This window comes from Poecilia mexicana, unplaced genomic scaffold (genome assembly GCF_051168715.1).
Source record: "Poecilia mexicana isolate PSO_F unplaced genomic scaffold, ASM5116871v1 scaffold_16, whole genome shotgun sequence".
Lineage (NCBI taxonomy): Eukaryota > Metazoa > Chordata > Actinopteri > Cyprinodontiformes > Poeciliidae > Poecilia > Poecilia mexicana.
In genome coordinates this window covers 10,753,503-10,768,748 of record NW_028263385.1, presented here as the reverse complement: position 1 = coordinate 10,768,748, position 15,246 = coordinate 10,753,503, and the positions used below count along the sequence as shown (strand labels likewise).

At 36.2% G+C, this 15,246-nt stretch overlaps 1 protein-coding gene across 1 annotated transcript; it reads left to right on the top strand.

Annotated features, from left to right (window-relative positions):
• The first annotated feature begins 422 nt into the window (after positions 1–422).
• Positions 423–14,416, top strand: LOC106917698 (uncharacterized). Its single transcript, XM_088014011.1, has 18 exons — positions 423–1,458; positions 1,970–2,039; positions 2,359–2,691; positions 2,817–3,122; positions 4,077–4,406; positions 4,570–4,875; positions 5,478–5,807; positions 5,977–6,282; positions 7,090–7,419; positions 7,591–7,896; positions 8,383–8,712; positions 8,800–9,111; positions 9,700–10,005; positions 10,583–10,885; positions 11,900–12,202; positions 12,784–12,862; positions 13,132–13,189; positions 13,272–14,416. Exons 2-18 carry the CDS (start codon positions 1,994–1,996, stop codon positions 13,365–13,367), a joined length of 4,380 nt encoding a protein of 1,459 aa, XP_087870137.1. The 5' UTR covers positions 423–1,458; positions 1,970–1,993; the 3' UTR covers positions 13,368–14,416.
• The last annotated feature ends 830 nt before the right edge of the window (positions 14,417–15,246 follow it).

Sequence of the window (15,246 nt, the reverse complement as noted above, 5' to 3'; positions counted from 1 at the left end):
TGTAAATATGGAGAAATGCTAAATAGATGAGGAAGTCCTGTCTAAATTTCATTTTCACTCGGTCAACTATTTACTTGCTGTCAGTTTGTCTTTCTTACTTTCTGCTGATGTCTTGTTCCTGTTTCATGAAAAATACAACTGAATGTACTTCAAAAGTTCTTCCTGTTGCAGCAGTGTTGCAACCTGCACAACTGCATCAGGACAACCGTTTAAAATCTGTGTAAAAAGCACTACTGCAGATGGAACTAGATTCTGTCTGAAAACATCTGAACACAAGATTAAGATATTCTGATGCTAAAAACTTAAGAATCCCCCCATTCAGGCTGGGAATTATGGGGAGACTTGAAGTTTGCTAATGTCAGGTTCCTGGTGTATAGGTGTTTTCCTGCTGAAGTTATTTCACCTGATTTTGGGGTCTTTATGGAGCAGTTGACCTGACTTTGCTTGATAGTCAATCTTTCTGGTTGAATAACCCTGAATTTGAGCTCCTTGAGTATCTTTTTGAGGAAGTTTCTTCTGACTTGCCTAGGTTTGTTTTACTCCCTGTGCTTATCTTCACTTTTCAAGAAGAAATCACTGCTGAGTTTCATCACCAAACTCTGGATCTGTCCACCAGAAACCAGTCAGTGATCTTCTGATGTTTGCTGCTCCATCATCTACAGCTGCCATCTGCCTGTCCCTTCTCCAACATCCTCTGTTCATTACTATCTCCATCTCACAATCAGTTTCTCAACTGCAAAGACCGTCCTGAGGTACAAGTCCTTGGAAAACTTCATCTCCCACTACACCATTACCTGAATAACATCCCATCCTCAATGCCAGCCTCCAATCCTAATGTAACCTCATTCTCCTTAATTATTTTCTCATTGACTTGCTGTTCTAATCACACCTGTCCTCCCAAACATTACTGTTATCAGAACCTGTAATCTTCTCTTTTGTGCACAACCTCCGTTTTTATTCATCTAGTATGTAATTCTCCATGCGGTCAGGAAACTACCCAGAAAAAAGAAAACTGAATTTTCATTTTGGAACACAACAATAGTGTATGCGACAACAACCCCTAGGAATCCCAAACTGGGGCTCAACGTATTTATCAGAACAGTTTTTAAATTGTAACATAAAGGAATTGTAAATATATAATTCTTAACTTTATCAACAGTGTGTCCTTGGGGATTCGGTCACATGCCTTTTAATTTTTTTTTCTACTGGGACTTTTTTTTTTTTACTAAATTCAAGAAGCCTCATGCATGCCATTCCTAAGGTCATATTTCATTTTGCATCTGTCAGCTTTTTGGTTAGTTTCTCCTTTTTCAGTTTTTAGTTCCACATTCTGTCTGCACTACTGTAGATGTGAGCCATAAAATTTTAAGCAACCATAATATGGCTTCTGCAACTGATTTATGAAACGTCACAGAAATAACTACTGAGGAAAAAAGTTGTGGATGTCTTTGATAAGAGGTGAGATATTTTCCTTTCTAAATTTTCAAACTTGTCAGTCCACTGATTTTTCACTTAAATGTGAACTTTATCCATTAAGATAATACAGATAAATACATTGAATGTTTGTAGATTTGCTTCAAAGGCATTAGTTGCAAAGTTCCTGTTGAATGTCCTGCTTGAACTCTATCTCTCTTTTAATTTGTTTCATTTTGCATTTAAATATTATGCGATCAGCAAAGGATCACTGGTATTTGCTGTTCCTTTTGTAATCACTTAAATGCTATGTAAATCTTAAAAAATGTTTTAATCTATTTATTTATGAATTGTTTTTTCCACTTCCTCATCATAAAACTCAATAGCCTAGCAGATTGTATTGTCAGAATACAGATGGAACATTTTGAGTCATTTTACTTATTATTCATGCAAGTAATTTAAGACTAATATATTAAAATTGTCGATTTTATATTATTTAAAATTTAAAGTATTTTTATAAAGCAATCATAGTAACTGTTTTACATGTGATTTGTAGGCTCTAAACTTTCATTATTCAAAGATGGTTGGACTTGTGATTTTTCTTCTCATTGGCTCGTCACTGCATGGTGAGTTGGTTCTCAATTATGTGTGGTTTTACCTGTAATGTACTGTAATTTGAATTAGCAACAGTCATGCAAGAATAGTTAAGCTAGTATCTAGTTATTAGTTTCTCATTTGTGGGTGAAATTAGTGATTTTATTAGTAGATGTTTTTGACACATATTGATATTTGCTAGTGACCAAACTGCATATTAATGTTGCTTTGTGTAGGGTATTTTCCAAATATGTATGGCATCAAAGCTTTAATTCTTTACTTTAAAATATTAAACCTAACATACAATACAAAGGTCCTTTTCCTCTTTAAATGATATGTGTCGTTTTTCAGGTGTCCTGTGCAGTACGTTTCAGGTGTCCCTGGTGCAAACTGTACGGGTTTTGAGAGGATCCTGTGTGACTGTCCCCTGCTCCTTTGACATACCGAGCAAATATGAAGGCAACCTAAATGAACAATGTGAAGCAAAATGGGTTGACGAGGATAAAAGGAATCCACAATTGACAGATACAAATGCAGTGACAGGAGACCTAACAAAGAAAAACTGTACCACCACTTTTAGCAACATGCAACCTGATCATAGTAATACTTACTACTTCAAACTGGATTGCAGCAGTTCTCTAAGAGAAACATTTACCACGGCTGCTGTGACTCTCACAGTCACAGGTATGTGTTATTGTTGATATGGCTAGCTAGAAGAACATTTATGTATGCAGGGGATGCTTTTTTAATTTATTGCATGTTTTCAATAATACAATTCGATAAATTATACTACTGAACCTTCTTCTCAGATGATCTTCCGTCACCAACTCTGACTCCATCCACACTGGAGGTGAATGATGGAGACTCGGTGAATCTGACCTGCTCTGCTCCGGTTCCCTGTCCGTCTCATCCTCCAAATCTGACATGGACCCCCACACTGGGTTACAGTCAGGAGACACTGCAAGAAAACCAGGACAAAACGCTTGTTAAGACCTCTGTCCTGAACTTCAATGCTTCCTACCTCCATGATGGAGAGAGCATTTCCTGCACATCTGTGTACAAGAAACAAGATGGAAGTGCTGATGCCTCATTTTCCACAACAGCAAATATTTTGTGTAAGATAATTATTTTTCTAAAATGTTGAATATTATGCATTGATTAATATTGTGGTCTACATGTTTTTGGTAGAAAACATGCCAAAATATGATCAATTCCTTATTATCGAAGATTTTAAGATGCATGCTATTCTCACAAATCATTGGTTAAGGACCTTTAAAGTCAAATTGAGATTTTTAATTTCTCACCCTGGTGTATGGATCTACATGGTTGTGCTCATATGCGGAAACTTCTCCTAACTAATGATGTATCTGTTTCAAACAAGATGGTCTTTGGTGTAGTACTTTCTGATCAAATGTTATTACACACTGATTATCCCAGCAGTTGTGTGAAAGAGTATCTGCTGTGCAGCAGCAATGTTTCGTCAATCTGTTCACTGTGGCACAATTTTCAGCTTTGTTTGATCAAAACTGTGTCGCTCCAGACTCTCTGTCATTGGGCTCACAGGAATTTAGCTCCAACTGCCAAATAGAATCAGGGGCAGTTCTTCCTTTTAGAACCAGATATGCCTAAGCTGCAGGTGTCATTTTAAATGTTTGCAGGACCGTTATCAAACGTTGTTGTCTGAAACGGTCTCAAACATAATGTTTTATTTAAAACTGTGCAACAGTTATCTGGCCACAAACTTGATTCTCTAACAAACTTTATTATTAATACATAGCTTCTCAACTTATACACGATCTGTATTTACACACATCATATGCATAAAACAATTTACTTAGTGACATAAAATAACAAAGAGAAATTGGAAAATCTGAACAACAGTCTTCCTGCAGGACTCCTATCGGAGTCAAGATGATCAAGAACTTACTTCAGCACAATCGTATTTTTAAATACATTTTTTTGGTAATAATTATAATTAAAGCTGAAATCATGGAAAATGCAATCATTTTAGAAGACCCTCAAAAATATAAATATTTCACTACTTTTCCTAAAACTTTTTTGTTCTTCAGGCAGAAGCTGTGGCCAGTTTGAAATCTCTCTACCACAGACTGTACAAGTTCTGAGAGGATCCTGTGTCACCGTCCCCTGCTCTTTTGGCATGAAGAGAAAATATGAACAATATTTAAATGGAGGATGCAGAGCTCTGTGGGTTTACACAAGTAGCAGTGACCCAAGACTAACAGATACAAACCCCGTGACAGGAAACTTAACAGAGAAAAACTGCACCACCACCTTCAGCAACATGCAGCCTGTTCATACCAACACCTATAACCTTAGGCTGGATTGTAATGGTCTCAAATACACTTTTAAAACAGCAAGTGTAAAAATTGAAGTCAAAGGTAGGTTTAAATGTTTTTATCAACAATAATTGTATTAACTATATTTTTCTTCATTTCTATCTTTCCTTTTTATTATAATTTTCATTCTATTTTCTGCAATTTAAAATAAGCAAGTAACTCATATTCTTGCTCAATGCGTGATGTCATTGACCCTTCCTCCCAGATAATTTTCCTCCACCAACTCTGACTCCTTCCACATTGGAGGTGAATGATGGAGACTCAGTGAGTCTGACCTGTTCTACTCCGGTCTCCTGTCTGTCTCGTCCTCCAAATCTGACATGGACCCCCACACTGGGGCAGAGTGAGGAGACACTCCAGGAGAATCAGGACAAAACTCTGGTCAAGGTCTCTGTTCTGAACTTTAATGCTTCTTACCTTCATGATGGAGAGAAAATTCGCTGCAACGCTGTCTACAAGAAACAAGATGGAAACTCTGATGCAACTTTGACCTCAACAACAACTATTTCGTGTAAGTTTGTAGTTTCTTCAAAAAATGTTAAAACAACTAGATTAACACCGTGGCCTAATCATAATGAAATGATAGTAAATTAGCACTGTAAAAACTTGACTGCAATAAGTCATTATCCCATGCAAACAGCTTGGGATAATTACAAGCTGGTAACCTCTCCTATTCTAAAATGACAAAAAGCTTCTGAGATTTGTGGTATTAAAGATTACAATTCATTTTCTAATTGAATACAAATAATTTGCTTTAAATATAAATTGAGAAAATAACTACAGGAAATGATAACTGGCAGATATTATTAGATAAAGCTTCTGACATAACTTAAAACATTATTAACGTGAACTTGTGTTCAAATACCTAATTGAAGAAGTCTATAAGAACTATTCCAACTTACTTTCTGAACAACAAAACTAACCTTGCAAATTCTGTACAAAAAAACTGAATAGATTATTTTTGTACTCTAAAACATACTACTGCTACGAGAACAGCTAATAACAGCAACATATTAAATATTTGTTAAAATGCTACAAGTATAGACTGAGAGGGTGAGTGAAAATCCACTCAATTGTCTCACTTCTTTTTCCTGAACCTCTTTTGTTCTTCAGGCAGAAGCTGTGGCCAGTTTGAAATCTCTCTACCACAGACTGTACAAGTTCTGAGAGGATCCTGTGTCACCGTCCCCTGCTCATTTGACCTAAAGAGAAAATATGAACAATATTTAAATGGAGGATGCAGAGCTCTGTGGGTTTACCGAGATAGCAGGGACCCAAGACTAACAGATACAAACCCAGTAACAGGAAACTTAACAGAGAAAAACTGCACCACCACCTTCAGCAACATGCAGCGTCACCATGCCAACACCTATAACCTTAGGCTGGATTGTAATGGTCTCAAATACACTTTTACAACAGCAAGTGTAACAATTGAAGTCAAAGGTAGGTTTAAATGCTTTTATCAATAGCAACTGTATTAACTAATTATTTTTCTTACATAATTTCTATCTTTCCTTTTTATTATCATTTTCCTTCTACATGCTGCAATTAAAAATGGGCGAGCAACTCAGATTTGTACTCACTGAATGATGTCATTGACTCTTCCTCCCAGATGATCTTCCCCCACCAACTCTGACTCCTTCCACATTGGAGGTGAATGATGGAGACTCAGTGAGTCTGACCTGCTCTACTCCGGTTTCCTCTCTGTCTCGTCCTCCAAATCTGACATGGACCCCCACACTGGGGCAGAGTGAAGAGACACTCCAGGAGAATCAGGACAAAACTCTGGTCAAGGTCTCTGTTCTGACCTTTAATGCTTCTTACCTTCATGATGGAGAGAAAATCCACTGCAACGCTGTCTACAAGAAACAAGATGGAAACTGTGATACAACTTTGACCTCAACAACAACTATTTCATGTGAGTTTGTAGTTTCTTTTAAGAAGCTAAAATAATAACTTGCATAACACTATGTATTAATCATGTTGAAATGATAGTCAATTAGCACTGTAAAAACTTGGCTGCAGTAACTCGTCCTCCCATGTCAACAGTTTTGTAGAAGGTGACTGAAGTAAGCTGGTAACCTCTCCTAGTCTAAAACAACAGCAACTTTCTGAGTCTTTGCGGTGTTGAAGATTTGAGTTTACTTTGTAATACAATGCCAAGAAGTTTGATTATAGAATAAAGTGAAGAAAATAATTACAGGAATTGATAACTGACAGGTGTTATTAGGTAAAGCTTCTGACTGAACAGAAACAATGTAAAGTGTTGTGTCACTATATCTGAACTACAAAAAAATAATGTTGCAAATTCAGTACAAAAAGCACCAAAAGGTTTATTTTTCAAAGTATACTCTAAAAAATACTATTGCTACTCCTATAGCAAATAACATCAAAGTTAGATTTTTTGTTAAAATGCTACAAGAATAGGTGTGACGGTCAGAAACAACCGTCACAGTCTGACCTGTGACGGTCAGACTGTGACCGTCACAGGTCACAGTCTGACCTGTGACGGTCAGACTGTGACCGTCACAGGTCACAGTCTGACAGTCTGACCGTACAATATATTTTACAATATATTGTAAAAAATATTGTAATTTTTTACAATATAATTATTGTAAAAAATTATATCAAAAGCTGAAATCATGAAATATGTCATCATTTTAGAAGACGCCCTAAACATATCAGTATTTCACTTCATTTGTCCAAAACCTCTTTTGTTCTTCAGGCAGAAGCTGTGGCCAGTTTGAAATCTCTCTACCACAGACTGTACAAGTTCTGAGAGGATCCTGTGTCACCGTCCCCTGCTCCTTTGACCTAAAGAGAAAATATGAACAATATTTAAATGGAGGATGCAGAGCTCTGTGGGTTTACACAAGTAGCAGTGACCCAAGACTAACAGATACAAACCCAGTGACAGGAAACTTAACAGAGAAAAACTGCACCACCACCTTCAGCAACATGCAGAGTCGCCATACCAACACCTATAACCTTAGGCTGGATTGTAATGGTCTCAAATACACTTTTACAACAGCAAGTGTAAAAATTGAAGTCAGAGGTAGGTTTAAATGTTTTTATCAACAATAATTGTATTAACTAACTATATTCATCTTACTTCATTTCTATCTTTCCTTTTTATTATAATTTTCATTCTATATTCTGCAATTTAAAATAAGCAAGGAACTCAGATTTGTACTCACTGAATGATGTCATTGACCCTTCCTCCCAGATAATTTTCCTCCACCAACTCTGACTCCTTCCACATTGGAGGTGAATGATGGAGACTCAGTGAGTCTGACCTGTTCTGCTCCGGTTCCCTGTCTGTCTCGTCCTCCAAATCTGACATGGACCCCCACACTGGGGGAGAGTGAGGAGACACTCCAGGAGAATCAGGACAAAACTCTGGTCAAGGTCTCTGTTCTGACCTTTAATGCTTCTTACCTTCATGATGGAGAGAAAATTCGCTGCAACGCTGTCTACAAGAAACAAGATGGAAACTCTGATGCAACTTTGACCTCAACAACAACTGTTTCGTGTAAGTTTGTAGTTTCTTTAAAAAATGTTAAAATAAGAATTTGATCAACACTGTGCCCTAGTCATACTGAAATGGTAGGGTAAAAACTTAACTGCAGTAACTCGTCCTCCCATGTCAGCAGCTTTTGTAGAAGGTGACTGAAGCAAGCTGGTAAACTCTCCTATTCTAAAACAACAGCAACTTTCTGACTCTTTGTGGTGTTGAAGATTTTAATTTATTTTATAGTGTAATGCAAATAAATTTGCTTATATAATAAATTGAGAAAATAATGACAAGAAGATAACTGACAGGTGTTACTAGATAAAGCTTCTGATAGAAATTAAAACATTAATAATGTGAGCTTGTGCTCAAATATCTGATCAAACAAGAAGTCTAAAAACTATATAACAACATATTACAGTTTCAGTTAAAATGTTGCAAGAGTAGGCTGACAAAAACCCAATTTATTATCTCACTACTTTTTCCTGAACCTTTTTTGTTCTTCAGGCAGAAGCTGTGGCCAGTTTGAAATCTCTCTACCACAGACTGTACAAGTCCTGAGAGGATCCTGTGTCACCGTCCCCTGCTCCTTTGACCTAAAGAGAAAATATGAACAATATTTAAATGGAGGATGCAGAGCTCTGTGGGTTTACACAAGTAGCAGTGACCCAAGACTAACAGATACAAACCCAGTAACAGGAAACTTAACAGAGAAAAACTGCACCACCACCTTCAGCAACATGCAGAGTCGCCATACCAACACCTATAACCTTAGACTGGATTGTAATGGTCTCAAATACACTTTTACGACAGCAAGTGTAAAAATTGAAGTCAAAGGTAGGTTTCTAGATTTGAGTTATTGTATTTATTAATCTATGTTTGCATTTTTGCCTACTAAATGATACAATGAAACCTTCCTCCAAGAACATTTTCCCCCACCAACTCTGACTGTGTCCATACTGGAGGGGAAGGAGGGAGACTGGGTGAATTTGACGTGCTCTGCTCCATCTCCATGCCTGACTCATCCCCCAACTCTGACATGGACCCCCAAAATGGGGGATATTATGGAGACAATGCAGATGAGCCCAAATAAATCTACAGCTAAGACCTCTGTCCTGAGTTTCATTGCTACCAATCTCCATCACAGACAGAACATCTCCTGTACTGCTACTTACAAGATGTGGAATGGAAACCCTGACTCATCACTTACTACAAGTTTGAAAAACGAGATTTTGTGTAAGTTAGTTTCTTTGTTCAAATTTTAAATGCTATATCTACATTTTGGTTCAGTTAACTTTAAACGTCATCCCAGAGAAAGCACACTAGCGGAAACTGCGGTAAATCTGACAGGAGACAAAAAAGGGAAGGAAGTGGGAAAGTGGTTTAGAGACAACGGGAGAAAAAAAAGAGCTATGAGGAGATAAGAGTTCAAATGCAGCAAATATGACCAGAAAAGTGAGAGCCATAGCTGATATTGCATGTATGTGCTAAATCATTTAACCTAAAATAATCTTACACGTAGCTCATATATTTTGATTTATTTTATCCAATAACATGTTGGTTTTTCGTATAAATAATGTACAAAGTGTTTTCTTGTATGGTTTTGAGGGGTATAAATGAAAGCCAGATTTCTACATGCAAGTCATTTAAATATCATGTTAGGCACATTTTAAGGATTCCCTCTTTCACCTCCTAGTGCCAAGATTACATATTTCCTGCAGGAGTGATGCTGAAAAAACAGGCCATGCATTTGTTACTTCAAACATGCTTTGAAAACCCTATTTGCCATATTTAAAGTTAACAATTTGCTCTACACTTTAACAGTTCGTCCAAGGATCCTGCCCTCTTCTAGTTGCATCAAAACAACAAGTCAAATCAACTGTTCCTGTGAAATTGTGGGAAACCCTCCGATCTTGCAGTGGTTTTTCAATGAGCAACCTGTCAACCAATCTGGGAAGGTTTACACTATCAGTGACTCTCTAAATGACACGTATCTGAGGAGCATCATCACCGTGAATCAGCTGCAGGACAGCAACTTGTCGTCATTGCTCTGCTTCAGCATCAATTCATTGGGATCAGACAGTAAACAGCTTTTTATCAACTCGCCTCAGATTTCAGCAGACAATCAAGGTTTGTTCATCTTCAAATAAGCTTTTTAATTTCAATAGGCTTTTGTATCCTTGTAAAATAAAGCTAAATAAATAATTAAATAACCAGTCCTTACATAATAACAAATTGTTAGCTCTCCCTGCTAGCAGCCTCGCTTCTGTACAAAGGTCCGCCATATTTTTGTTGAACCACAGTGACACCCAGTGGTCACAACATGATACAGAGAGTAATTCATGGCCCATACAAGTTTTTCTCTTATTCCACGTTCTATGATTTTTCTAAAGTCTCACAAAGTTATACCATTAATGTTAGATGATCTTAACGAAAATTTGTATTTTATAATAAATGTGTTTTTTTGTTTGTCTTTTTTTACACAGATTGCTGTATTTATAATTCAAATAGCTACTGACAAGAATACATGAGAACAATCACAAACCAAGTTGTTATTTATTTATGTATCTTTTTTGACGGTTTAAGAAAATTTATGAAATATGATTCATCACAAATGTTTTCACGGGTGATTTAAATGTGTTCATTCATTTTGGAAACCGTAAATTTACCATATTTTCAGGTGACAATTTGCTCTCCCTTTTTGCAGTTCCTCCAAGGATCCTGCCCTCTTCTAGTTGCATTCAAACCACAAACCAAATCAACTGTTCCTGTGAAATTGTGGGAAACCCTCCCATGTTACAGTGGTTTTTCAATGGGAAGCCTGTAAACCAATCTGAGAATTTTGTCATCACTGACTCTTTGAATGGCACATATCTGAGGAGCACCATCAGTGTGAATCAACCACAGGAGAGAAACTTGTCCTCCTTATTCTGCTTCAGCTTCAATTCTTTGGGATCAGACAGTAAACAACTTTTTATCAACTCGCCTCAGATTATAGCAGAAAATCGAGGTTTGTCTCCATTCCTGTAATGAATGTTGTTTATCATTCACAAATCAAAAACATGACACTTGATTTTATGGCAAAAAGGCATTTCAAAAATGAAAAACCACAAAGGACATGGTTACTGGACATGTCCAGTAATCATGTCATGTTCTGGAACAGCTGCAGCTGTTTGATTGATTTGTTAGTCAGACCTGTGAAGACGCTGTTGCAGTAATCTATGCGACTAAAGATAAACACATGGATGAGTTTCTCTAGGTCTCGTTGAGACAAGTCCTCTAATCCTGGGAATGTTCTTCAGGTGATAGAAGGCCAACTTTGTAACTGATTTTATGTGGCTCTGAAGGTTCAGGTCAGACTCCATCACTACTCCCAGGTTTTGGGCCTGATCGCTTTGTTTTAGTTGTAATAACTGAAGCTATGCATTGGTTCTAGATCGCTCCTCTTTAGGTCCAAAAATAATAACTTCAGTTTTATTTCTGTTCAGCTGGAGAAAGTTACAGAAAATGGATGGATGGATGGATCTTGCTACATGAAAAAGATATCATATGACCCTATTACAGATGAGATTTATGTAATCTGTGATTCACAACCACCTTTTGCGCATTTTGTTCTTAATTGATACTTTACATATTTTCATTATTCTAATATTTTGTCATTTTCAACTTTTTCTAAACAAAATATTCCTTTCTAAATTTGTCAAAGTATCCTCTTGAAAATATAAATTTTATAGCCAACAAATGATTTTCAATGGACGGCTGCATTTTTAATTTAAACTATAGAGAGGAATACATAAGAGCAATGATCAAACGTTTATTGATTATTTAGTTTATCGAATCAAATGAAAACTTTGATGCGCAGTTTCAAATATTCAAGTATCACTTTTGTTCCAGGCTTAAGTAACTCTTTAAAAGAAAGTGATTCCTAATTTGATTTGAGAGCTGATTTAAACATGTCTCCATTTATTTTAACCATATTTCCTCTATTTTTAGGTGACAATTTGATCCTCTTTTTTTTTTACAGTTCCTCCAAGGATCCTGCCCTCTTCTAGCTGCATCAAAACAACAAATCAAATCAACTGTTCCTGTGAAACTGTGGGAAACCCTCCTATCTTGCAGTGGCTTTTCAATGGGCAACCAGTCAGCCAATCCAAGGTTTTTGTCATCACTGACTCTTTGAATGGCACATATCTGAGGAGCACCATCACTGTGAATCAGCTGCAGGAGAGAAACGTGTCCTCATTGGTCTGTTTTAGCTTCAATTCATTGGGATCAGACAGTAAACAGCTTTTCATCAAATCACCTCAAGTTTTGGCAGAAAATCGAGGTTCGTTTGTCCATCTTAATATATAAATATGTAATTTTGGTTGCTATTATCTATAATTATTATTATTATTATCTATGAGCTGATTTAATACATGATCTGTTGTGAATATGCAACTCAACTAAGTCCACCTTAACAGCAGGTGATTAGAAACTCAGGTAGGTTGTAAAGAGTAAATACAAACTCTGAATACTTGTCCTTAAAAAATATTTTTGTTTTCTTCAGCTGAATTAATACCATCTAGTGACACCTCATCAGTACGGCTTAATGATCCTGTGGCAGAAGTTGATTTGAAATAGTCTGAAGATTAGAAAAAAGTTTTATGAAAATAATTAATGGATCTCTTTTATGCCCTCTGTTGATCTCGAATCACTCAATGCTAATCCCAGCAGCACAGTTTTAGGCCACAAGAGGCCCTCGGTCAATCAAAAATGTTTTAGAATCAATGATCACTTTTTAAAATCTCTGGAAATATCCCTTTGTGAGTGATTTATATTAACACTTCCATCATTTGTTGGTTATCATGACACAAACAAAGGGCTTTGAAATGGTGCTAATCTATATTTTCCCATCTTGCATTTCAGGTAAAGGGCAGATTTCTGTGTTCATCAGCACAACTGTCATCTTACTCGTTGTAGTGTGTGTCTTGCTGTTTGTTATCAGGTAGGTGAGCAGTTCAAATCAAATCAAAATAGCCTCTTTTCATTTGTAATACTCACTGACTGACAGCTGCATGCCATCTCATAGATCCTGTTCACTAACACTTCTTGTTCTCTTCCTCAACACCCACCAAAAAAATATTTTTCAGATTTGATATTTTCAGCATTACAGATTACAGATTGTTGTTTCTGCAAAGACACACTTGACTCCTCTGTTGTCTTCTTTTTATCAAATTCTGAACATCTCAATGGATATTAGATATAATTTTTCAGGTTTCAGAAGACTTACCATGACCCTCCATACAATATATTTGGAGGCAAAAGGACAAAGGTAAATTGTCTTTAGATTTTGTCTTTCATTTCTTTTTTCCCCCCATCATATTTTTAGCTCAAATATTTGTGTTCAATTTTAGGTACAAAACACAAGTGAAGATGACATCAGTATCCAGACAATTGAGTCCATTATGCAAATGGGAAGCCTAAATGATGACGTTGATGATTTGTTGTAGCTTTTATACAGAAGAAAAAGAAGTCTGGCATTAGGAATTATCTGCCAACATTTATAGATAAAGGAACTTTCTACTTATGTGGTCACAGAGCAGCAGTTTTTCCTTCTAAAGGTAAATTGCCATTGGGATTCATAATTACATTATAATTCACCACTCATTGTTATTGTTGGGGCTCAAGATCAAAATTAATCACCATGATTTAGTGGCAATGAACAACATAAAGCTGGTATTCTTATTTATATAAACAGTCCTGATTTTTTTAAGTGAGACTCTAATTATCCCTCTTTATCTCTCTAAACACAAGTAAATATTCTTGCAGACTTCTGCTGCTTAAATGTAAATTCAATGATTGTGGTTTTATGGCAGTTTTACAGGATTTGGGAACACATCTTTATTTATATTTGTACTCTTGCTCTAAATCTTAGCTGTTGTAGCTTGTTGTCATTTACATTTTTGTTCTTCCAAAAAATAATAATAATAATAATAATAATAATCTTGCTGAATATTACATCTTGCTAGAATTGTTTCCAGGTTTAGATTTTGGTGTCACTACAACAAATAATTACATCATAAATGCATTTGCTTGAACCATACTTGACCATTTCAGGGTCAGTTTCACCATTTTGCCACCAGTGCAAAAATGCTGCAGAGTTTTTTCTTCAAAGATTGTAAAATAATGATTGGTTTCCCCTCTATTTCTGCCTAATCCACATAATTGTATACTTTATTTTCAGAATTAATGCCACAATCCTTCAATGCTAGATTTTATTTTCTTTTGTGTTTATATTTTGATTATCTCCTTGTTCTTCAGTCCCTATCAGTTCATACCTTTATACTTAGTTTCTTATTTTTTTTCTCCTTCTCATAGTAAGATCTGATCACACAAAATGATCTTGTTTTGAAGGTAGCACCTGTTACACAGTTATCTTTGAATCTTCTGATTTTATCTTGTCTGTACAAAGGTGAGTTAAAGCAACTTGTGTATCAAATCCCAAAATTTATGCTGTACATAACAAAAGTCCCAATAAAGTCATGTGACTCTTGTAGAAGTTTGAGTGTAGTAATTATTATTGGGGCAAAGGGGGCTCAGGATGTAGGAGTTCCTTCTGTAACGGGTGGGGTTTGCCAATCTGCACTCCTGCTCTGTCATTATGTCCTTGGGTAAAACACTCCACCTGCTTTGTCTGCTGGTGGAGGTCAAAGGGCCCAGTGCTACCGATTGTCAGTCTGCCCCAGGACAAGCTTGACTGCAGTGTAGCGTACTACCATCAGTGTGTGAGTGAATGAATGAATGAATTAATTAATTCATTAATTACTGAGTGTAGTGAAAAGAGCTGGAGAGCTCGATAAGCTAGATAAGGCGCTGTCCTTGCACAGGCTATTTCCTGTTGTTATTATTTTAGTAAAACAGATGTGGGCGATTTACCAGCTATATCATTTACCAGATCTACACTCTAAAAGGTGTTTTTGGGCTGTAGTTCATCTTATGGACTTATTTACATTAATTTAACTTAATTCTTTTGCTTTTGCTATGACAACTTACTTTTTTGTGTTCATTCAACTCAAAACTTACAAATCTTTAACCTGAAGGAACTTTTCACTTTGACTTTACTTAAAACAATTGAGTTCAACGCCAGTTTTGTATCCTAAGTCTGACCAACTCAATTTATTATGATCATCCAACTCAATTTACTAAGTTCTTCCAACTCAATTTACTAAGTTCTTCCAACTCAATTTGCTAAGTTTTTATAACTTAATTCATAAGGGGGTTTAACATGACAAATTTAAGTCATTCTTACTCAAATCATTTATTTTGTTCTAATAAACATTTAAAATCTCTTTGATTTAATTCTACAGAAAGTCAACTCAAACTTTTAAG